The sequence below is a fragment of the Anomalospiza imberbis genome, chromosome 9 (genome assembly GCF_031753505.1).
Source record: "Anomalospiza imberbis isolate Cuckoo-Finch-1a 21T00152 chromosome 9, ASM3175350v1, whole genome shotgun sequence".
In the NCBI taxonomy this organism is placed as follows: domain Eukaryota; kingdom Metazoa; phylum Chordata; class Aves; order Passeriformes; family Viduidae; genus Anomalospiza; species Anomalospiza imberbis.
The window spans coordinates 29,175,475-29,198,196 of record NC_089689.1 but is presented as its reverse complement, the minus strand read 5'-3'; the positions used below and the strand labels follow the sequence as shown (position 1 = coordinate 29,198,196).

The following is a 22,722-nucleotide window of genomic DNA, read 5'->3' as shown; positions in this document are numbered from 1 at the left end:
TGCTAAAATCAAAACAAAACAGGAGTCTTTTCAAGATCTAAGTTGTAGGAAATGCAAAATACATTTATTCACCTATTTATGTTCTGTATTTAATATTTAAAGAGTCTCTTAGTTTTTCTTATTCAAGGTATTAGCAGTAGTGGAGAGAAAAATGTTAAAAATATGCATTTTGACATTTATCTCTTTAAGACTTGAATTTAATGCATTGAGATTTAAGTTATGTAGATGAGAGTGTGTGGAATATTATGTGAACTTTGTTTAATATTTAAATCACATTTCAAAAGCCAATTTTATCATCTCATTACTCCTTTTTTTTGGCTCTAACATAGTAAGTTCTTTAGTGACCTCTGCTGTTGGTAGCCTGCTCACATCTTTTTTGGCTCTGAAGCTTTGCAGTCAAGGATTTGGTGTTTCAGGGTAGAAGGCTCAGTGTCTGTCTTTCAAGGGGTGTTATTTTTTCCTTTTTCTGTTTCTATTTTGATGTTTTGGTGTTTCTAGTTCAGCTAACAATGGTAATTCCTAATCCTGTGATGGAGCTGCACACCTTAGAGGAGTTGGAGGAAATTTTAGGGATCATTTGTGGTGTTTCCTCCATTTCCTTTCTCACTGTCCTGCCTTGATTTCTTAATCAAAAAGGCTTTTTTTTTTCTTTTCATGCATGGTTTGACATGAGGAGTTTTTAACATGTATTTGTAAACAATTTTAAATTGTTCATGAAGAATTTACAAAAAAAAAAAAGTACAACTAATGCTTGAAACTACCTAATTTCTTCCTTAGATTTCAGAGAATTTCTACTTTGATTTAAACTCTGAGCAAATGAAGGGAATGCTTCGGCCTCATGTCCCCCCTGCTGCTATTTCCACCCTGGCCAGATCTGCCATCTTCTCTATCACCTACCCATCCCAAGATGTCTTTCTAGTAATAAAGGTAAGAAATGCCAGGGAAATTGAAATTATTGTGGTCTCTTGCTTTTTATTTAAAGTAAAATAGAAATTCTGTTCTCAAAAGTGTAAAGAGAGCTGCTTTATTTCAAGTATTCTCACTTAAGTTCCTTTGTAACAACGAGTTCAGTGCACTGGAGAGATTGTAATAACCAGTTCAGAAACTGGAGAGAGCACAAAGGTTTGCTTGATGATATAAATCAGTTTTCTGGGGCTTGACCTTGGTTTTCATATAAAACTATGTGCTGACTCCTTAAAATGACAGGTAAGTCAGTGATTTAAAAATATCTATTGATCTGAATCTCATTTCCAAAAGGATACACGCCCCTCAGCCATATTTTCAGATGTATTTAAGGGCAGAAATTGCCAAGAGAGTGAGATCCATAACTGAAATAAAATGCAACATTGGTCACTCCTGGGATAAAGTACACAAAGATAAAAGTTATTCTCTGTTCTCCCCTTTGGCTCAATGAGTGCACAAATGTTGCTTGATTCAGGTTGGTGTTTGAGTCAAGATTTTTGGCTGGGTTCTGGATACAAATCATCCTGTGGTCAAAAGGGGAGTTCAAGACAGATTTGCAGTTCACAGGCAGTGTGAAGGTTCTGCAGGAAATGCTTCTTACACAAAGACTCACCAGGCTTCACCTCTCGTGGAAGAATTTTTTCCTTCCTTGTGCTTGTTCAGTTTATTAATCCTTGCTGGATACATGTCCTTATAATGGTTCATTTTCCCTTCTCAGCTGGAAAAAGTTTTACAGCAGGGAGATATTGGGGAGTGTGCAGAGCCTTATATGATTTTTAAAGAATCTGATGCAGCAAAGGTAAGAATTTCTTTGGTGTTTTGATAAAAAATTAAATGTATTTTCTTTTACCTTGGATGGTTGATACTGTTTGTGTCTTTAAAAGGATCCATTTTTAATTAGGAATTTGATCCCATTCTAAAGGCCAAAGAAGAGCCAAAGACCTTTGAGTCTTGATGCCTTATTGGGGTGGAGTAGTTAAAGGTCAGCAGATTTTGTGGCTGTCAGGGGAGATTTGTGGTTCCCATCAAACTCAGTCAGCTGTGATTCCCTGTCCCAAAGGATCAGCTGGGTCAAGGGAAGGCAGCCTTTGATGGGAATTTGCAGTAAAAACTTCAACTTTTCCACTGCTTTTGCAGCTTTAACTCCATCACTTCTGCCTGGTTCTGAAAGAACCTCCAAAATGGTTCCTTATTTCATGTGCAGGTGGGTTGGGCCAGGTGGAGATCAAAGGGTAATAATGAGGCTGGGTGAAGGGCAGAGCAGAGGCTCCAGCCCCTCTTGTGGTCCCAGCCTCTCCATTTCTCAAAAGCTTGGATGAGTTGTTCACTTCAATCAACCTCTTAATAAATTATTTCCTCCCTAAAGCTCTAAAAATTGCTCTTTAATATGCAGAGCTGTGGAAAAATCCTCTTTTATTCCCTTCTTTCCTTGACCAAATGAGTATGAGAGTACTTATTTGAGGAGTGTTTTGAGTTTCCCACACAACTCCAGATGATCTGAGCACCTCCTGCGTAAAATCACATTAAAGGCCCTTTCAGACTTCACAGGGGAAAATTTAGGTTTTCTTGAAGGAGCAGTGGGCAGATGAGCTCACTGGGATTTGCCAGGCTGTTCAGGAGGGTTAGGAACATAAAAGACTGTTCTGACTGTCCTCTGGTGGCCTCTTTTGGGAAGCAGAAGTTGCATTTTCCCAACACTTGGTGCTCCCCCTCTGGAAGGTGCTACCAAAACGCACAATCACTGGGAGTTAGAAAAGACACCATCATTCCTCACTGATTTTGCCGAATGAACCTCTGACCCTGTTCTTCTCCTTTTAACCTCTTGGATTAAATATTTTCTTCACAGAACAAGGAAAAGTTGGAAAAACTGAAGGGCCAGGCAGAACAGTTTTGCCAAAGACTCGGGAAGTACCGGATGCCTTTTGCCTGGACAGCCATTCACCTCATGAACATCGTGAGCAGTGCTGGCAGCTTGGAAAGAGATTCCACAGAAGTTGAAGTTGGCACAGGAGGTACAGGACTTGGCATCTGCAGGAGGGAATGTGGGCAAATCCAGAGGTTTTGATTCATATCCTGCAGCAGCGGTTGCTCCTTTTATCGCTTTCCTCCCCCTACCCTGATGGTGTGGGGTCATGGTTGAACTAAACCAGAAAAGTCCATGATAACAAATGGATTTATCTTTCAAGGATTTTACTAGCAAACCATCTGTTATATTATTTAAAACCAGGCTTGTGAGACTGAGGGAGCATTACAGGCTGATGAACATTTTCCAAAGGAGTGGATTAATCTTTGTGAGCCACATAGCTCATCCAAAACTGCTCTTCAGCATCCCCAAAACTGCCAACTTCATCATCTTTCAGAGCAAGGGAAATACATAAATCTCAGCATGATAAAGACTTTTATAACAGCAGGAAGGCACTGGGCTGAGGTGGCTGGGAGGGGAGCAGGAGTCAGCTGGGCTCCACAGCCTCCCGATGCCTCCGGAGCGGGATTGCCTGGGCATAACCCCCTCTTCTGTCACCTCATGGCATCATTCCCTCTCCTCCTGTGAGGGAAGGAGTTCTTCCTTCAGCAGGAATCCTGCTTGGGACAAAAACAGGCTCTTGGACTGTAGTTTTTGTGCTCTGTTTCCTAATGGCTTCTCCCTGTTGTGTTTCGCAGAACGTAAGGGGTCGTGGTCGGAGCGGCGGAACTCCAGCATCGTCGGGAGGCGTTCCCTGGAGAGGACCACGAGTGGGGATGAGGCTTGCAACCTGAGCAGCTTCAGGCCAGCCACCCTGACCGTGACCAACTTCTTCAAACAGGTTTGGCAGGGAAATGTCCCACCTAGGAGTTACTGCTTGGACGGGAGGATTGGATGGTGTGAGGTCGCTGGGTGATTGATTGGGGATGTGAGTGATTTTTGCTCCCCAGTCACAGGGAGTCTTTGAACAGCGTTCAGTGGGTTTATTAAGTTATTTATCAATTATCATGGAGTAACAGACTGGTTTGGGTTGGTAAGGAGCTTAAAACCCATCCAGTGCCACCCCTGCCATGGCAGGGACACCTCCCACTGTCCCAGGCTGCTCCAGCCTGGCCTTGGGCACTGCCAGGGATCCAGGGGCAGCCACAGCTGCTCTGGGCACCCTGTGCCAGGCCCTGCCCATCCTCACAGGGAACAATTTCTCCCTAATATCTAATCTAAACCTCCTCTAAGTTATACATTACATAATATTATATAATATATTAATTCTGGTAGTAGTGAATCCAATTCCTAAGTTACACATTATATATTATATAATATATTAATTCTGGTAGTAGTGAATCCAATTCCTCAGAGTGATTTAAGGTTGACATCAGTTCCCTGGACACATCCAGGGATCCCTGAGGAAGAAAAAACATTCTTCTTCTGGTGCTGCTTTGCTGAGTAGCAGCTCCTCTTAGCCAGAGCTTGGGATTTTCCTGAGCAGTGGAAAATATGATTAAAGGGAACAGATTTCTTAGTTAAGCTTAGCAAAAAGTAATGAACTGAAAATTTTCTGAGATTTGCTTAAAGGCATATCTAGCTAAGGAAGAACTGGTCACTAAGTTAGCAATGATTTACAAAAGCATATATTTATTCACTTTGTTGAGGTTATTTTTACGTTGAAGCAGCTCATTTTATTTAATTTGTCCTTTAAAAACTGCCAAACATTAATTGAAGACGTTAAATTTCATATTCTGTATTATCTTCCTTTTCTCCTGTTAAATAGCTGAACACTACCCAGTGTTTTTCTCCTTCCATTTGCTTCTTTTTTTTTCTTTTTTATGTTGTGACTTCTTACCTCTAAAATCAGGTATATTTTGCTTTTGGGTGGCAGAGTCCCATTTTCTGTAATATTTCCAAAATTAGCAAAACTCTGAGCTATTAGAATGGGCACAAGAAAGACTGACAGCAGACTCTTTACACTTTGTACTTTTCCTGAAAAATGAGGCTGTTCTGGGCTCATCCCAAAGGAAAGGCAGATGAGAGGGAATGAAGATCACCTCCTGAATGACAGATACTTTTTCAAACTATTACACTTGCTAAAAAATGGGTATTTTTTGGGAAATCTCTTAGCAGCCATTTCCAGTTTGGAAAAAGATAATATTGATGGGGAGAGAAAAGGCTTTCAATTAAAAGTTCCTGCAGCTGTCAAGGTGATTAATAAGGGATGAAGGAAGGGGAAAGGATGGAGAAATGAAGTGTAATTTAGCACATTAACGGTAACACCTTGTTCTGGGAAGGGACAGTTGGATGTCAGAGGGAAGAGCCTGTGGGGTGAGAGGGTTTGTTCACTCTGGCATCCCTGGAGGGGTGTTTGGGTAACCAAATCTTGCACCCTGAGCAGGAGGGGGATCGCCTGAGCGATGAGGACCTGTACAAGTTCCTGGCTGACATGAGACGTCCCTCGTCGGTGCTGCGCAGGCTCAGACCCATCACAGGTATCCAGCTGTCATTATCTCTGCTTTTTCATGAAGGCATGGGACCACTGTTGGGCTGAGAACCATTTATTTCTCACATAAACATCAGTCTCAGAGGCTGTGAGATTTTAAAGGAGCAAGCAGTCAGCTGTGGCTCAAAGTGGTCACAAGTTCTTTGTTACAAGGCAATAAATAACTTTCTAACCCAATGCACAGTTGCCACAGGGTGTATTTTGCTTTTCTAACCTGTCACCTTTACTGATTTCTGCTGCACTGGGGATACTTTTACCCAGTGGGCTATTATCACACATACACACAGATGCTTCTGTTATAGCTTCTAAACTCTCAGCTTACTCTGTACAACCACACCCTTACATTGTAAACCCTTCACCATCTTACCAATACAGTTTCTTACTTAAGGCATATTCTTACTTACGACTATAGAAACATAAGTCCATGAATTTTCCATTTAATGTCTGCGTACTGTGCCTTCACATCAATCCAAGCTTCTTCCAAGGCTGCAAGGACACAGTCTCAAGCTGTGTCAAGGGAAATAGGTTGGATATTAGGAAAACCTTTTTTACGGAAAGGGTGATAAAGTTCTGGAATGGCTGCCCGGGGAGGTGGTGCAGTCACCATCCCTGGATGAGTTTAAAAAGCCTGGAGGTGGCACTGGGTGCCAGGGTTTGGCTGAGGTGCTGGGGTTGGGTTGGACTCCATGATCTTGAAGGTCTCTTCCAACCCGGTCATTCTGTGAATCTGTGTAAATCAAACCCTTCCGTGTCTGTGGAATTTTCTGTTTTTCCAGTTCCCACACAGTCAGCCCTTCTGGGCTCAAAAGTTGAGGTATTTGGTTAGTTCCTCCCCCAGGCACCTCAGAGGACTCCTTGAGCACAATCCCTGGACAGCAGGAGCACTGAAGGTGTTATGGGGCAGGTTTGTCACTGGCACACTGAGGGTGGTATCTGTGAGGGGAGGATGCAAACCCCAAAAGCCTAAACCTGGGAACCTCTGTTTCCCACTCTCTATCCCAAAGGAGATCTCACTCCTGGTTAATAGGAACAGGCTCCACCTCTGTTTGCGGAAGGGGAATAGAAACCCTGGCACCCCTCAGTGAAGCTGGTCCCTGACCTGTGCTATTCTTGACAGTATTTGCTTAACCTGCTCTTAAAGCTCTCCAGGGACAGCAATCCTGCCTCTTCCTTGGATCATCTCCCCAGCTCTCAGCTGGCCTTGCAGCCGGGTTAGGTTTTAAGAAAACTTTGCAAAATTATTTTGCTGCAAATTAATCTTGACTCTGGTCTGCCATGGCCTGGGGCAGTGACCACAACTTCCAAGCCCTTGAGTGTTGGGATCAGTTCACCGAGTTCACCTCTGGTTTGCAGCCTGATCAATCTCAGGGTTTTTCAGCCTTTCCTCTGATGGAATTTTGTTTGTAGCAATAGCTGGGCCTCACAGGAGCATTATCTGGACTGCATTTCCCCAGTTTTCCTATGGCCTTGTTAAGATCTGTGCCTTGTTAAGATGCATATTTTCTGTTGGTTCTTATTATCTGGTCCCCAGTTGCCTTAGATATCAGTTGGATCCACTGATACCTGTTAACAAATCCACTTCATCTCTAATTTATCATTTATTGATTCATTAAATTCATATATAGGATGTCAATGAATGAATATATAGGATATTAACCTGAAGAAACAAAGCACAATTATGCTTTTTAAAATTAATTTCTGCTTATTAATAAATAAAATCCCTTTCTTGCAGCTCAGTTGAAGATAGACATATCTCCAGCTCCAGAGAACCCCCACTACTGCCTAACCCCAGAGCTGCTGCAGGTCAAGCTTTACCCAGACAGCAGAGTCAGACCTACAAGAGAAATCCTGGAGTTCCCTGCCAGGGATGTCTACGTCCCAAACACCACATACAGGTCAGAGTTTTGAAATCCATTTCACTTTTCAGGGCCTGAGACTGGCAAGTGTAGAAATTCCTCCCTTATCAGCGGGCCTGTTGCAAAATTTGGTTGATGGGCAGAGGTGCTGTGCCAGAGGCATGGGAAGGGTTCAGGCTGACACAGCAGAAGAGGCTCAGCTGGGGAGGGACAAACAGGTTTGCATCAAACTTGGCTGTGAATAAGAACACAGGAGAGGTTTCTCCATTTCGTTAAATTCTTTTCAGTTTTATGGAGGACTTTTTTTTTCTTTGTTAAACAGAAACCATTCTCCTACTGGTTTTATTAATTTATGTCACTTTCAGTGACTTTTTTCTTTACAGTGAGGGAAAGAAATAGAGAAAATATATAATTCCTTTGTTCATATTTCCATTTTGGTTTCCAAGCAATTTCTTTGTTTACAATACTTGAAAAAAATCCTCTGAAACCCTGAAAAATAGGAAATTTTTCTAGATATCTTGGGAAACAATAATCTTTCTGTTACAAAATCCAGGCCGGGACCAGATTTCTCTTCATTATGTACCATTATTAATTTAAAGCTTTTTCAAAGTATCTTTGAAGACATTACATGGTTAAGTGGAATTGTCTTCATCAGCTGAGTAATTTCAGCAACTTAGCAAATCCTTTATTTAAATTTAGATACAAACCAGGTTTTTATAAATCAAAGCTTACAAGAAGGGTTTAGTCGAGTTCCATATCCTGTATCTTGAAAAGTCTCAGCCATTTATTTATTTGTCTGTTTATTTATTGGACAGGTAATTTAACATTAGAGTAAACCAGTACAAATAAGCAACACTGCATGATCTCATCTCTGTTACAAACCCACGAGAAGTAAAAGGATTTTTATTGCAGCATTTCTGTAATTAACACATTCTTTTCATGGGGTTTCACTCTGACAAATGACAAACCTAAACCATTTCCTGTGCTGAGATAAAAAATCCACACTGTACAAGGGTTGGGGAAGATAAACAAGTCAATATGACTCAGGGGAACTGCAGGATTGGGGGTTTTGTCGCTCAGCACTTCCAGGGCCAGCCCAAAGCTGTCACTCAGTGTTCTGCAGCTGGAGTTCAACACATGAGTGTCCCCAGGAGCTGGAGCTGCCCTGTCCCATGGGCTGTGCCTACTGGGTTTGTGGGTTGCACCCTTGACCCCACTGGAGCAGCTGTTCCCTAAGTGAAAGGTGTTTTGTTGTGTGCTCACTTGGTTGTTTATTTAATTCCTTAGCTGCTTGGACTGAAAGGTCACAAAGGCTTGGCTCTGATTCATTTCAGGTGAGGGGAGCAGATCTCTTCCTCCTTTCAGTGAGTTTGAAGTTTGGCTCTTCACTTCCCATGAGCAGCCCCAGCTGTGCAATTGCTCTGTGGGATCTGTGGGATCCAGAGGAGCAGGGCTGCTCTGACCCCCTGTGTGTGCACACACCTGCACAGAGCTCCAGAGAGCATGGGTTGGCCTCAGCTACACTCCTGGAAAATTGTCTGGAAATACCCAGAGCCCTAAAACAAGGAATTGCCCATCTTTCATTTGCTTCTAAAACATTCCACAACAAAAGCATGAACCAAACATTCACTTGGTTACTTCAAGAAACAAAATTTCTTTTTTCCCCCTAAATGTTTTCCATGGAGATTTGCCAGCCCTTTGTTCCCAGAAAACACTTTTGGTTTTCCCTACTACACAACCCAGAAAGGAATGCACAGCCTGAAAACCCATTCCCCCAAACAATATTATCCAATATGTGACAGGTTGGCTCCTAGACATTAGAATTTCATCCAGGGGAGGGAAAAACTCCACAGAAAGTTGCAGCACATTGACACTGGGGCTTGAAGGAATGACAATACTCACCAGACATTTTGTAAGACCATCTCAGATGCCTCAGGTTTATGTTTTGGAGAAATTCCATGCAGGGCATGGATTGGGACATGGCATCTGTTGGTAAACACAGCATCGAGTCCTTTGGTGTGGTGAAGTTCATTGTGTTTGCTCTGAGTTAAAATGCAGCAGGTTGAGCACTCAGTCAAAGCTTTTTAAGTCTGTTGGGTGGATCATTATTTTGGTTGACTTGAGCAGGTAGTATCTTCCTTTCCTAGGCTTCCAGTATAAACCTTTTCCTCTGTCCAGCCTGCCTCTGGACCTTGGCGTGACGTATTTCCCGTTCAGGTTGGTTTCCTCACACTCACTGTGCCACCAGCCTCCTGAGGAGAAACGTGGGAATGTCAGTCTATGGCAGAGTAAACAGCTCATCTCTGCAACGTAAATCTGCTTTAGAGCCTAAATTCCAGCTAAATTGGCATTTACCCAGGATTCCCAGATCGCTGAATTGTTTGGGTTGGGAAGGTCCTCTAAAGTCACTGAGTGCAGCCATTCCCCAGCACTGCCAAGGCCACCACTGCCCCATGTCCCCAAATGCCACACCTGCCTGGATTTTAAATCCCTCCAGGGATGGGGACTCCACCACCCTGGGCAGCTGTGCCAGGGCTGGACAACCCTTTCCATGAAGAAATTTTCCCTCCAGTCAATTTACGTCTCCTCTGGTGTAACTTGAGGCCGTTCCCTCTCCTCCTGTCCCTGTTCCTGGGAGCACAGCCCGACCCCTCCCCGGCTGTCCCCTCCTGTCAAGAGCTGTGCAGAGCCACAAGGGCCCCCTGAGCCTCCTCTTCTCCAGGCTGAGCCCCTTCCCAGCTCCCTCAGCTGCTCCAGCCCCTTCCCCAGCCCCATTCCCTTCCCTGGCCATGCTCCAGCCCCTCAATGTCCTTGTCCTGAGGGGCCCTTCCCTGGACATAAGATGTCCCTCTTGGCATTCTTTCAAGCATCCACAATTTTCAAGAATGCCTAGGATGATGTACAAAGTGTTTGTTGCATGAAGCAGGTGGCTGGAGGACAATTTTGTATCCTGTGGTTCAGTCATTTAATTGCTTCTTCAGTTGTTTGCTTTCTGCTATAAACTGGCAAACATAAAAGCTTTGTAAATCAGAGATTTACAAAGGGTTTGAGGGTTCTTAATTAAGAACCCTTTAACCAAATTATCTCCAAGGAGAAATGGCCTCAGCCTTGCATCTCTTGCTTTTTTGAGAGTGATTATATTGTGTATATATGGCAAGCAGCTAAAATCTGCCTTTGAATGGAAACTCACTCATTATTAACTTTAGAGTTTTAGCCTAAAAGGAGATAGAAGTCAGTTTGTATTTGGATTTTTTGCAACAAGGGATCAAACAACCCAACCTGGGGCTGTCACATCAGACCAGGCATCAGAGGAGGGACCAGGCATCTGAAACCCTCTGCTTCAGAGTTTGGAATCTTAATTCTGGGGGTTATTTCAACCTGTGCTGCCCATTCTGTTTCTGGTGTTGGTCATTTGCACAGGAGGGCAGGATTAGGTGGGATATTGGGAAGAAATTCTTCCCTGTGAGGGTGGTGAGGGGCTGGCAGAGGTTGTCTGGAGAGACTGTGAATTCCCCATCCCTGGAAGTGTCCAAGGCCAGGCGGGACAGGGCTTGGAGCAGCCTGGGATAGTGGAAGGTGTTATGGTTGAAACAGGATTCACATAATTCACAGAATGACCGGGTTGGAAGAGACCTTCAAGATCACGGAGTCCAGCCCAGCCCCAGCACCTCAGCTAAACCCTGGCACCCAGTGCCACCTCCAGGCTTTTTAAACTCATCCAGGGATGGGGACTGCACCACCTCCCCGGGCAGCCATTCCAGAACTTTATCACCCTTTCTGGAAAAGCTTTTTCCCAATTTCCAACCTGAATTTCCCTTGGCACAGCTTGAGCCTGAGTGCTCTGGTTCTGTCAGTGCAGCCTGGAGACAGAGCCCAAGCCCAGCTGGGCACAGGCACCTTTCAGGAGCTGTGGGGAGTGCTGAGGTCACCCCTGAGTCTCCTTTTCTCCAGGCTGAGCACCCCCAGGATGAGCTTTAAACCATTCCATGGTGCAGTGAGTGTGGAGCAGTCCGTTGCCGTGCCCTTGGGGCCGTACCTGGGTGGCTCTGGGGGCAGCTGGAGCTGCTGGCCGTGTCCCCGGCGTGGTCTGCGGTGGAGAAGCGCAGCTCGGCGTGCTCCGGGAGCGCGTTGGGAATGCTCCCGGACATCCTGGACAGCTGCAGGGTGAAGTTGGTGCTGGGGCCCCCCAGGCTGAAGCTGTACTCGATGTGCCTTCTGTTCCCTCTCCAGTCCTGCAGCTCGATCCGCAGCAGGTAATTCCCCTGCTGGGTGATGGAGTAGATCTTCTTCAGGCCCAGCCAGAATTCCCCTGCAAAGTTGGAGGGAAGAGATGATTTTAGGGATAACCTGCAGGTAGTGTTGTGAAAATACAGTATTTAAAAGGCTTTATTAATTGCTTTAATTAAATCAGTGATTTGAGTCTTGGGGACTGTTGCTCTTTGCAGAGGTCTGCTGCTACATTCTTTTTGTTTACCTCTGCTTAATTGCACACTGATGATCAATAAAAGCAAGACTTCTAAATGAACTGGAGCTTCCCCTTTTAAGTTTCCCACCTCGTGTGGAACTCTGAGAGGGAGCTGGAGACATTTAAGAGGTGTGTAATTGGAAGTGTGTGACAAATGAAGCGGGTGACATACATAAAACCTAATGGCAATTGTTGCATTTTGGGAGGAAAGAGCTGCAGAACCAAACTGGGGTTTCAACACCCTCCTGTACAAAGGGAATTTTTCTTTTGCTGGAATTTCTGATCATTAGTTTAATTGGTTTCATATATTATATTCATTAAGTAGCTTATTAGCAGCGCAGGTAATTGCCACATGTACAGAGTGGGGCTGAATGTGAGTGCCAGGCACACAGCTGGCATTTAAAGCCATAGGGCACAAGATGCTTGAAGAAAATACTGCCTAATTTCCAGGTTAGGAGCTGTAACCTGGTTTATTTTATCCCCTCCGAAGATGCAGCGGAGCACTGAGTAGGATATAGCTGAGAGCAGTGAAATTCTCTGTAAAACCCAACACTGAAAACATTTTGCTGCATCTTGGTGCAATATTTGGGAATTGGGAGACCAATCAAGGAGCCACTAAAGCATCCAGCAGGATCAGATAAACTTTACAGCTGAAAGTTACGTCAGCTGGGAGCTCCTGTCCCAAAACTGAGGGAAAGGTTGAGATACAGCAGCTCTTTATTATAAAAGATGTGGAAATAAGTAAATATTGCTGCTCACCTTGGTGAGGTTTAGATCTGTGCTATGCTTAGAAAGTCAGAGTATTTCCCAAACAAGAGGTCACTCATCTCGTACAAGAAAAACAAGGAGAAGATTCTGGATGAGGAGGCTGTTGGGCAGCCCTTGGTGCTACACATTCTTTGGAGTTGATGATTAACAGGGGAACGTGGGTGTTTCCTCACCCTATCCAGCCATGGAGGGGATTGGCCACTCTGGAGAAGCCTGAGGTGTTTGCTCAGGGGAGCACACACAGCCTTGGGCTCTCCTGAGGCTGGAAAAATGGATGGGGTTTTAAGGATAACAGGATTGCAGGAACGTTCAAAGTAGTGACAGCGACTTCGTGAGGTTTTGCCTCTGTGTGTATTTGAAATGCTTTGAGAGGTGCTTTTATAAGTAGTAAAATCTTGATGAAATAGTGTTTAAAGCATTCTGGCCTTGATTCAGTTTCTAAACAGACATTTGAAGGGATGTCTTAGAGAATTTCACGAGTTATGTGTTCTAGCAAGCACTTCCTGCTATTTCCAATAAATCAGTCAGCTGTTATTTGCAGGTTTAGTCTGCTTTCCTTTCCATAAGAAGATTCAGCTTCTCAAATCAATTGATACCAAGAGGCACACAAGAAAGGAATATTTACCATTGAGGTCACCAAAACCATTTGTGTAGGCATCCCAAGTTTGGTTGAAATCCAGTGATCCATCCACTCTCTTCTGGATTACAGTCCAGGATGTGCCTGTGAAAAAGGGAAATAAGTCACAGCTTGGCCTTGGCCTCATTCCCTATCCCTGAGTGTGCTCTGGGCTGCTCTCGTGTTGAGGTAGAATGAGTTAGTTGAGGACTTCATGAAGGGAATTCAAATGAGCCCAACTGGAGAGAGCCCAGGGCCCTTCAAGTGTCCTTGGCCACACCTGGGGTGACTCCTCTCACAGAATTATTCTGTTAGGCTGCCTTCACTGGGTTTCACTTGTTTATGACGGCTGAGAGACAGAGAAATTGATAAAGAAGAGATAAGAGCCCCAGACTCTGGCTCAGAGGGTCAGACTCTGCTGATAGTGGCTGGCTGCTGGCACAGCGCTGGGGCAGGGACGAGGTGCTGGGGCTGTGTCCAGGCTGCAGCTCCAGGGGGGTCTCCCCTGAGCCCAGGTCATGACGCCCTCACTTCAGCTGCTCCACCAAATGTAAGCAAAGGAGCTTTTTGCAGAGGGCAGCCCTGCGAGTTGTGTTTGCACATCCAAACACGTGAGGTGGCCCCACATGTTCCCCAGCTCTCTGAGGGCATGGGAAGGGGATGTGGGACAGGCACAGAGCAGCTCTGGGGGGTGCAGAGAAACCAGGCCATGAGGGAATGGGCCAAGCTGTGCGTGGCAAAAGGAACAAACTTGAGTTCCTTTGGAAGGTGACATGACAGTTGTGTTCCTGGCTGCTGTGCCACCCAAATGGGGCACAGGAATCCCATCCCAGGACTCATTCTCTGGGTGTTTGGCACAGCTCAGGCTAAACGTGTATTAGTGAACAAAATTGTACTTTTGTAAAAGCAAATTGTTTGTTTTTCTTTGGGAAATGCATTCATGGTTACCCTATAATGTCTTTTGTAATGACCATTTTCATTACCTGCAGCTAAAGGATTGGGATTTGGATATCCTTAATTTATGTCACATGATTGCATGTCCTTTCCTCAGTATAAACAAGAGGGGAGTAAAGAATGGGAGCAGTGATAAGGAGATTTCAGGATATGGGAGTTCAGAGCAGATAGGCTACTAAGAGAAGTCAAGAGGATCATAAATCACAAGTTTTTCTGTACTTTGGGAGGAGAAAAAGTTGTTTGGCTTAGAGGAAGATATTTCTGTGAAAATGAGACTGTTGCTGGCACAGCTCTTACCAAATTTCATTTCACAGTAGACATTGAAAGCTTCTGAGCCATTGGGCTGAATGGTGTAGACCCCACTGGCCTGCACCCCGGTGTGGTAGAGAGCAGTGCAGTCAGCAGCAGCACCTGGGGAAGCAAACAGCCTGTTAGAAATCCTGCTTGGGGTGTGCTGAGCTGAGAGCTAAAGACAAAAATGGGAATGATCATACTGGTAATTTTATTTTATAATTAATGTCATGGAATGGACAGACTGCTTTGGGCATAATAGTGCAGCTGCCGAGGTGTGAACAGGTTGGATTGCCTGTGTTTTTAAAGTTAGGCAGGGCTTCCGTTTGGAGGATTTTGGAAAGTTTCTAAGGCCTAAGACTAGACTCTGGCAAATGTCTTTCCTACCCCTTGTGAAGTTCCTAATAAATACCATGCTCACTGCTACAATTCATCAGTGCCTTTCAGCTTCAAAGAAAGGACTTCTAAATCTTATCATTAGCCAGTGTGAAGTAAAGAGTTCTCTGTTCAGGCTCCACAAGATAGACATGGGTAAAAGCATGGTCACAGCGTGTTTACAAGAGGGGAATGGATCCTGTTACTGCATTTTTGGACATTGTTCCTGTGTGTCACCCCAGAGGCAAGTACAGCTGGAGTGGGGCTGAATAGATAATGACATTTTTTTCCAAAGAAGGAAATCTAATTCCTTCCCACAGCCCAGTGTATAACATAAAAATCTTCTCCTTTTAGTCTTTGGCTCCTACAAACCAATCCAAGGCTGTCCCAGAGGGTGGTGGGAAGGCAGCATGTGCTGTAGTCACACCTCAGAGATGGGGTCTCACCATCAGCTCTGTATGTCCCAGCCGTGGGCCTGTGCACAGCAGAGGGGATGGGCTCTGCTTCCTGCTGCTCCTCCAGGAAGGAATTCTCCAGGAGTTCCTGGAGCTCGAAGTGGTTTAGCTGGAAGAACCATAATTACACTGTTAACTTCCCAAGGCTCTGGAGTGATGAGGTTCGTGGATCAAGACAATGTCATGCAGAGAATCATTTTTCTTGCAAGTGTAACCCTGTGGAATACCCAATTTACCACATAAAAATAACTGCAGCTCCACGCTGGTGGATTTTAGGAGTGGGATTGCCAGCTGTGCCACTGCTCTTGCAGGGTAGGATTCATGAGAGGGGAAAATGACCCCTTCTCTTGTGGTACACCTTAATGGGCAAACAGATTTAATTTATTTCCTCAGGTGACATCACTTAAACAAAATAATACCAACAGCTAAGGAGGACAGAACCTGCAGTTCCTTAGACTGAAATGCATTTTCCTCTCAGAATAAATTAAACCTGGTCATGCTGGTTGTACTGTATTAGTGTGATGCATGTTGGACTTCCCCTCTGGGAGTGGATTTTGGAAATTTAGAAAGAGGTAGAGAGCAATGAGACTTCCAGACCAATGGAAGAGCAGTAATGGGATACGTAATAAGAGAAAAAAACCCCAAATGAGCAGTCAGGAAATGCAGCAGCCTGGTGTTGAGAGACAAGATCTCAAAGCTGTTGTTGGCCATAGCTCCTGCCTGGCAGCACTGCAGCCTCTCCCCAAAATAGGTACCTCAAAATGATCCCCACCTTCCTCTGCACCCCAAACTCAACAAGGGGTGCCTGAGCCCAAGGGTTGGACCCTCAGCTCCCTCAGGGTCAGGAGAGATGGAAGGACAAGCAGGGGTGGTTCCTGTACCTTGTCCTCCAGCTCCATGATCTGGCTGTGCTGCCTGTCCAGCTGCATGTGCTGGTCCTCCACGATTCTCAGGAGCTGCTTGATGTTGTTGTCCTGCTGCTCCACGAAAGCCTGAGGACAGGGAGAGGAGGATGGAGGAGGGTTAGGAGCAGCAGAAGACCTTCAGCAGTGGTGCTGCCTCTGTAACTCTTGTCCTGGGGCCAGTTTTGAGAGGCACAAACCACTGAACATTGCCTTCCTTTTTCCAGAGAATCCTAGAATATCCCTAGCTGGAAGGGACCCACAAGGATCATCAAAGTCCAGCTCCAGGGGTTTGCCTGCTTTCCCTCTAAATTGAAAAATTTCTTTGCTTCTGGAGTGAGCACCCATTTTTTGTAGACAAACTACTGGCAGCTTTGTAGACTCTTTTATCAATTGCTCTTTTCCTTCCATTTTCACATCCAGAACAATTACGTTCTGTGGATTTGGCCCTTGGTTCAAACTAGATACATAGCACTCATGAAAAAAGGGAAAAATCGCCAGCATTTAGGAAATCAGCTTGGGATTTGAGAGATCAGGATTCATCTTTTTGCTTTGACACAAACATCCAGCATTTTCCCATACAAATTGCTTGACCTTTTTATACTTCTGCAAAGTACAGTTAGTATCTCCTTTCCTATAGAAAACCTTATACCCACCTAACTGCTTGCATGATTAACATATTAATTTTATTAATGCTTGTAAGAGGTTCTTTGGTTCTGGAGGTCCTACAGGTGCTATAAATGTCCCTCTCAAAGGTTTAAGCTCCCAGTTTCTGCACTGAGCAGGCAGTTCCCACTGCATTGATTGGGGATGAGCTGGTGATGTACAAACCCATGGGTTTCAAATCTCATCATTTTCTTGATTGCAAAACTTTTTTATCATTGTGATGACAAAATTCCTTAAAATCAATTTGTAAATCAATACTGAAAATAATACAGAGCTTTATAATTTCACACTTTTTCACTGATTTTGCAGGGGAATTTTACTGCAAAATTAACGCTGTGTCAGAGTAATGCAGTGATTTTTTTAATTGTTATCACAGTGATTTCTTTCTCAAAATGCAGACTAGTACTCCAGTGAGGAACAAGGGAAGCGTGAACTTCTATTGCATAATTACTGATGGTGGCACTGCAGTGTATTTTGGCTCAGTGTGTCAGGGCCTTTCACAAGTCACTTACTTTGAGTGAAGAAATTTCTTTTGTCTCTTGCACCGAAGGCTGGAAAATGGCCAGTTTGGTGACCTTGTCCTCCAGTCCCCACACTTGCTCCTGCAGCTGGATTTTGTTTTGGATGAGGTCTTCAATCTTCAGGTTCATCTCCTGTGAGAGGTTCTTTATCTCCTCATTGTTGATTTGCAGCCTGGCCGTGGTTTGCCGGAGCTGTTCTTCTTCCTCCTTGATTTCGCTGGTTTGCAGGGAGAGCTCGTAAAAGGACCTGTCGAAAATGTAGAGTTTCTGAAAGATGTCGTTCATCTGCCCCTTGGTCTTGTGGACAAAGTCTTTGAGGCCGTGCCCCAGCTGGAGGAGTCCATTGGCCAAGATTCGGACATCGTCCAACATTGCAAATCTCGATTTCGTTTCGGGAGATCCGGCGGAACCCACGGAGAAAAAATCCTTGTCAGCTCCAGCTGGGAGAGCCAGGGGGGCCAGGAATAGTAAAACTGGAATGATCTTCATGTTTCCTGCTTTTGGTTCTCTTTGCTCAGGATGCAGAGACTTTTCCCAGTGACAGCTCGTGCTCTGTGGCTGCTCTGGGTTGCAGAACTTGATCTATTTATACTGCTCTTCATTTTAGGAGAGGCAGAGCAGCGGGTTGATCATTAAGCTGTGTGTTTGAACGAGTGTAACCCCTCCTTGAATGTAGGTTGATACCTGGGAAGATAAAATTGAGAGACGGGCACGTTGCTGATTAAACTGGTTCTGAACTTTTCCATCTGCCAGGCCGTCTGGTGTAAAATGTTATTGATGACACGGTGTTTTTCACACAACTCTTTTTAATAGGTTAATTTTGGGTCATAATCTCGGTAAGGGCTTAAATTGCTCCTTGTTTGTGTTGTTTGGTTCCCTTTATTGCCTCGGGAGTGTGAAAGGATTTTACCATGTTTGAGAGCACTGGATGTTCAGGTTGTGAAGCTCCTTGATGAGCTGTGGTAGGGCAAAATATTCCCGGATGATTCACACAACTTGATTTTCATCTCCGGCCATTTTCTGATGTAACTCATTGTGCTGCAGTGGATTTACTTGTCATCGAGCCCAGATTAAGTGAGAAAGAGGGAATTAGGTCCAGAGATTGCCTGGATGTGATTCTGCTGTGTTAAGGTTTGTGCAGTAATTTACACCATATAAAACTTATTTTTTAAGAGCTGCTTTGCAGAGGTGGGTGAGATAAATAATACCTCGCTTGCATTTTTCACCTTACCATTCTTGTTGCTGTTTAAGATTCACACTGCATAAAGAAAGGCTGCAAGTGCTCTGAAATAAATGCCCAGTTCTGCAGTGGGTCTCTGCATGGAAACGTGGGGTTTTTTGGGTAGTGTTGCAGTGTGACTCAAAGATATTTCTCTTTCTGGATTCATTCATAGCAATCCAAGAAAGCAAAATCAAACATTGCACAATGTACTTTGGAGAGTTTTCAGGTTTTTGCTAAATTCGTGTATGTTTGGAAATTCTTCCCCTGGACTTTTTGTTATGTTGCTGATGTACATATGCACATATGATATGAAGCATCTGTAGAAAAAAAATGTTTAAAAAATGAAATTTTTACCTCATATGTTGAATTTTTTTGTGCTCAGGGGTTGGTAATATGCAGGTAACCTTCCCATTCACAATTAAATGCTGTGAAAGTATTTTAGATCTCAGATTAATTGCTGGGGAATATTTTGTGCCAGTATGATTGGGATCAGAGTTACTGGAGTACCTGAAGTATGGAAAAACATGAGAAGCAGGGAGATGATCAGGCCCAGCTCTGGGCAGAATAGGGATTCCTTCAAAAAAACAATTCCAAATTGTTTCTCTGGCATCTGACACAGGGATTTTGGGCAGCAAAACTTGAAGAACTGGTTGTAAAATAAAAAAAAAACCCAAAAAAACCCCAAAAAACCAATAATACAAACATATAGACATTCTTCAATCCACTTCATAGTACTTAGGTGGCTCTGGTTTTATGTGGTTTCAAATGAACCATTTTCTTTTTTTAACTATTTCTTGCAAGAAATCTTTCTGGTTTATTTTGAATTCTTCCTAACCCCATCACCTCCCAAAAATCTTTCTTCTTGGCTTAGTCTTTAGAAAAATATGGTGAGTTACTGAAGAAATAGCAGCTGGGGATCAGACATTCTACCAGGTTCCTACAGCTTTTGTGTCCCGTGTGCTGCTGGTGCTGCTCAGGTATGACACTACCTATGGAAAAGGTTTGTTTGCCAAAGGGAAAAGGCAACCAAAAGGCCCTGATGTCAAATATTAATAAAGCACTAATTAGCTGCCAAGCACATTTCCATATTAATGCCAAGGCCGGTGAAGTCAGGCAGTGCTAAACTCACTACAGAGCACCCCTAGATGTCACAACAGTCCCAGAATCCAGAAGAAAAGTGGGACACGGGAAAGCAGAGAGGAGGAAAGCTTCTGGCATGACCAAACCATATTCAAGAGCTTTGGAAACCCTGAGAGGGAATCCTGCCTCTGAGAGTTGTCAGCCCAGTCTGGAAAAGATGTATATAACAAACATGATCCTGAAGATCTTTCATGCACCTAGGTGACCCTGATTATATGGGCTTTAAATGATTTTTATAGTAGGAATAAAGCAAAGAAAAAGGTCTCTGGGTTTTACTGAAAAGGGAAGTTTTCATAATAAGAAAATTAATTCATAGAAATTTTCATTGTAAGAGTTAGGAGCAGCTCTTAATGTTTTAATACCTTTGTGAAGGGTTTTGCAAAATGGCTGCAATGATATTACATAAATATTTAGAGGAGTGCCTAGTGCCATTATTTCCATGGCTTGGGAAGCCTTTGCACTTTAGCAATTTATTTTATGGAAGTAAAAGCACTTTTGAGATCTGTTTGAGATAATAGGATAAGCTTTGCATATATTTGGCATAGCATTTTAATAAAAGTTCCAAACACAAGCCCTTGGGTTTACAGCTCTTGCCTGAAACTTTTACTGATGGAAATGAAGACATTTATAATGTTCCTGTCACTTTTTCAGCCGTCAGTCCCTTTCCATGGCTGCTGTAACTGTGTTTAGACAGGAAGATCTGAGGGTTTTAGTTTTGTGGGGTAGAAGAGAGGTTGGAAGAGCTGGGGATGGAGAAGAGAAGGCTCTGGGGAGGTCTTAGAGCCCCTTCCAGTTCCTAAAGGGACTCCAGGAGAGCTGGAGAGGGACTTGGGACAATGGCCTGGAGTGATAGGATAAGAAGTGATGGTTTAACCTGAGAGTAAGTTTAGATTAGATACTGGGAATAAATTCATTTCTGCATGGGTGGCGAGGCCCTGGCACAGTTTGTCCAGAGCAGCTGTGGTTGCCCCATCCCAGGAAGTGTCCAAGGACAGTCTGGGACAGTGGAACGTGTTCCTGGACATGGCAGGCTATGGAATGAGGTGATCCTTACATCCCTTCCAACCCAAACCAGTCTGGGATTCTGTGGTAAGGTCAAGCAGGATTTTTCCATTTGGGGTCACATTCTGATTTGCCAGCTGGGCATTTTCCCCTCTCTTTCCATGTAAGTTTTCCACAAAGAGAAGATGCTGTAATAGGAAACCCTCTGGAGAGAGGCTGCCTGAGCAGGGGGGAATGTCCCCTGTTCCCTATTGCAGTGGGATCTGTGCATCTCAAATCCCATAAGAACCAAGAGCTTCTTCCTAGTGAAATGCCCTTTAATGAGGGCTTGAAAAGCAGTGGAGAGGGGAACAACCTGTCCCTTTCCTCAGCATAAATCAATCCTTTGCATAAGCCTGCCTTTAATATAGGGATCCAGTAGCCTGGCTTCACAAATACCTTAAATCTTTCTCTTAAGCACTAATAATACTTAATAAAAGTTTTATGAGCAAGGTACATTTTAGAGTAAATTTTCATATCCATTTTCATTTTAAAAGAACATCAAGCAGCAAATGTATTCATGGCAGAACAAAGTAATTTAGGAGAGTCACAAAAATGGCCCTGGCCCCCTCTGAAATAGTAGGAGAGCATTGATTTGGCAAAGTGACCAGTGGGGATGGGATTCCAAAACTTAATTCACCATGAAGGACTTGAGAGGGAAGAAATTCCCACTTGCCTGCTAAGCTTATTCCTCTCTGCCTGCAGGGGTGAAGCAGAGCCTGGCTCATGAGGCTGCTCCAAATACTCCTGGAGTTGAACTGCTCTTAGGGAATTCCTTAGGATCAGCATTAGCTGTGGCTGTGTAGATGGGACTCTTTGGGGTGCAGATGGAATTGCCATCGGATCCAAGTCCTTGGGCGGGATTCATTGGCCAAAATCTTGTCATTAGTGCCATTTCAGGCAGCCAAGGACAGCCTCCCTTTGCAGCTGCTCCTCCAGGAGTGTGTCCCACCAGTGCAGGTGTTTTGGAAACTCCTGGCATCTAAAAGGCACCAGGTACTTTCCCTGAGTTACTGCCCTCCTGAGAATCCAAAAAAGAGTCTTTTTTGTTACCAGCCTCCTGCTGCCAGCACTCGACAGCAGCTGCTTTATTGCGCCTTAAAAGTTGTCCTGCTGTGCTCCTCACTTCACTTCTCTGAGCCCATCTGGCATCTGTTGTCTCTCTGGGACAAGGAACAGTTGGAAACCACTCACAAATTGTGTTCAGACCCACGGAACAGTTCCCAGAGGGAAGAGAACCTTTTTTTCCTCTTGCCTCACAAGCCAGGGCTGTTAGAGGGCTGGTTCTGCAGTGTTTGGGCAGAATGCAAGTTGCCAGTCCTTCATCCCTGGGAGCTGGAGGCAGCACTTAAAGCCCTCATTGAGCTTCCATCCCTGCTGGATCCCCTGGCTGGAGCTGCAGGAGCCAGGCTGGCCAAGGAGGATGATGCTGGTGTGGTGGGCAGGGCTGTGTGGGAGGTGGAATGGGGATTTCCAGGCTGGTTTTTAGAAGATGTGTAACTATTCTTACATTTATATTTGTTTGGCAGCAAAAGAATGTTCGTGTCCTCTGAATAACTGATTTTTGAGATGGAAAAGTCTGTGGGGGATGTTGGATTTTTTTTTTTGTCTTTAAAAGAACATCAAGGAACTTTGTGTAGATCTAAATTACTTGCACAAAGGACTTACCGGGTTTGTAGTGGACAGTTTTGCTGATGAAGTGCTGATGAATCCAACTTTCACCTTGTTGGCAGGGGCCCAGCAGGGCTTGGAGGACAGAAAATACTGCAGAATTTTCCATCTCTTTTGGCTGTTAAAATAATCAGAGACTTGGAGAAATGGGACTGGAAGGGGTTTCCAGAATGTGTCCCCTGCCCAGTGAAGGTTGAGGTTGTCTTTAAACCCATCTGAAGAGTGTCTGCCTCATCTGTCCTGAGAAACCACCAGAAAATGGAGGTTTCACACCCTCCAAGGCAATTTGTTTTACTGCTTTAACTCTCCTTACAGCCAGAACATTTTCCCTTGTGCCTCCCCTAAATCTCCTGTGCTACAGT

At 44.3% G+C, this 22,722-nt stretch overlaps 2 protein-coding genes across 18 annotated transcripts in view; one reads left to right on the top strand and one right to left on the bottom strand.

Annotated features, from left to right (window-relative positions):
* The window catches only part of DOCK7 (dedicator of cytokinesis 7), a 96,195-nt gene that overhangs the window by 28,922 nt on the left and 44,551 nt on the right, over positions 1–22,722 (top strand). For all 17 annotated transcript variants that reach the window (XR_011001843.1, XM_068198947.1, XM_068198946.1 and 14 more), the window contains exons 9-14: positions 778–927; positions 1,682–1,762; positions 2,810–2,975; positions 3,625–3,767; positions 5,313–5,406; positions 7,150–7,312. Coding sequence is in view for 16 of the 17 variants with exons in the window: in XM_068198947.1 (XP_068055048.1) it covers positions 778–927; positions 1,682–1,762; positions 2,810–2,975; positions 3,625–3,767; positions 5,313–5,406; positions 7,150–7,312 (797 nt within the window). In the remaining variant the exon portion in view is untranslated. The remainder of the gene's footprint in view (positions 1–777; positions 928–1,681; positions 1,763–2,809; positions 2,976–3,624; positions 3,768–5,312; positions 5,407–7,149; positions 7,313–22,722) is intronic.
* ANGPTL3 (angiopoietin like 3) lies at positions 8,057–18,383 on the bottom strand. Its single transcript, XM_068198925.1, has 7 exons — positions 17,278–18,383; positions 16,079–16,189; positions 15,189–15,306; positions 14,374–14,487; positions 13,132–13,227; positions 11,310–11,582; positions 8,057–9,525 (listed from the first exon to the last, which is right to left on the bottom strand). The coding sequence occupies exons 1-7, from the start codon at positions 17,773–17,775 to the stop codon at positions 9,344–9,346; spliced, it is 1,392 nt and encodes a 463-aa protein (XP_068055026.1). The 5' UTR covers positions 17,776–18,383; the 3' UTR covers positions 8,057–9,343.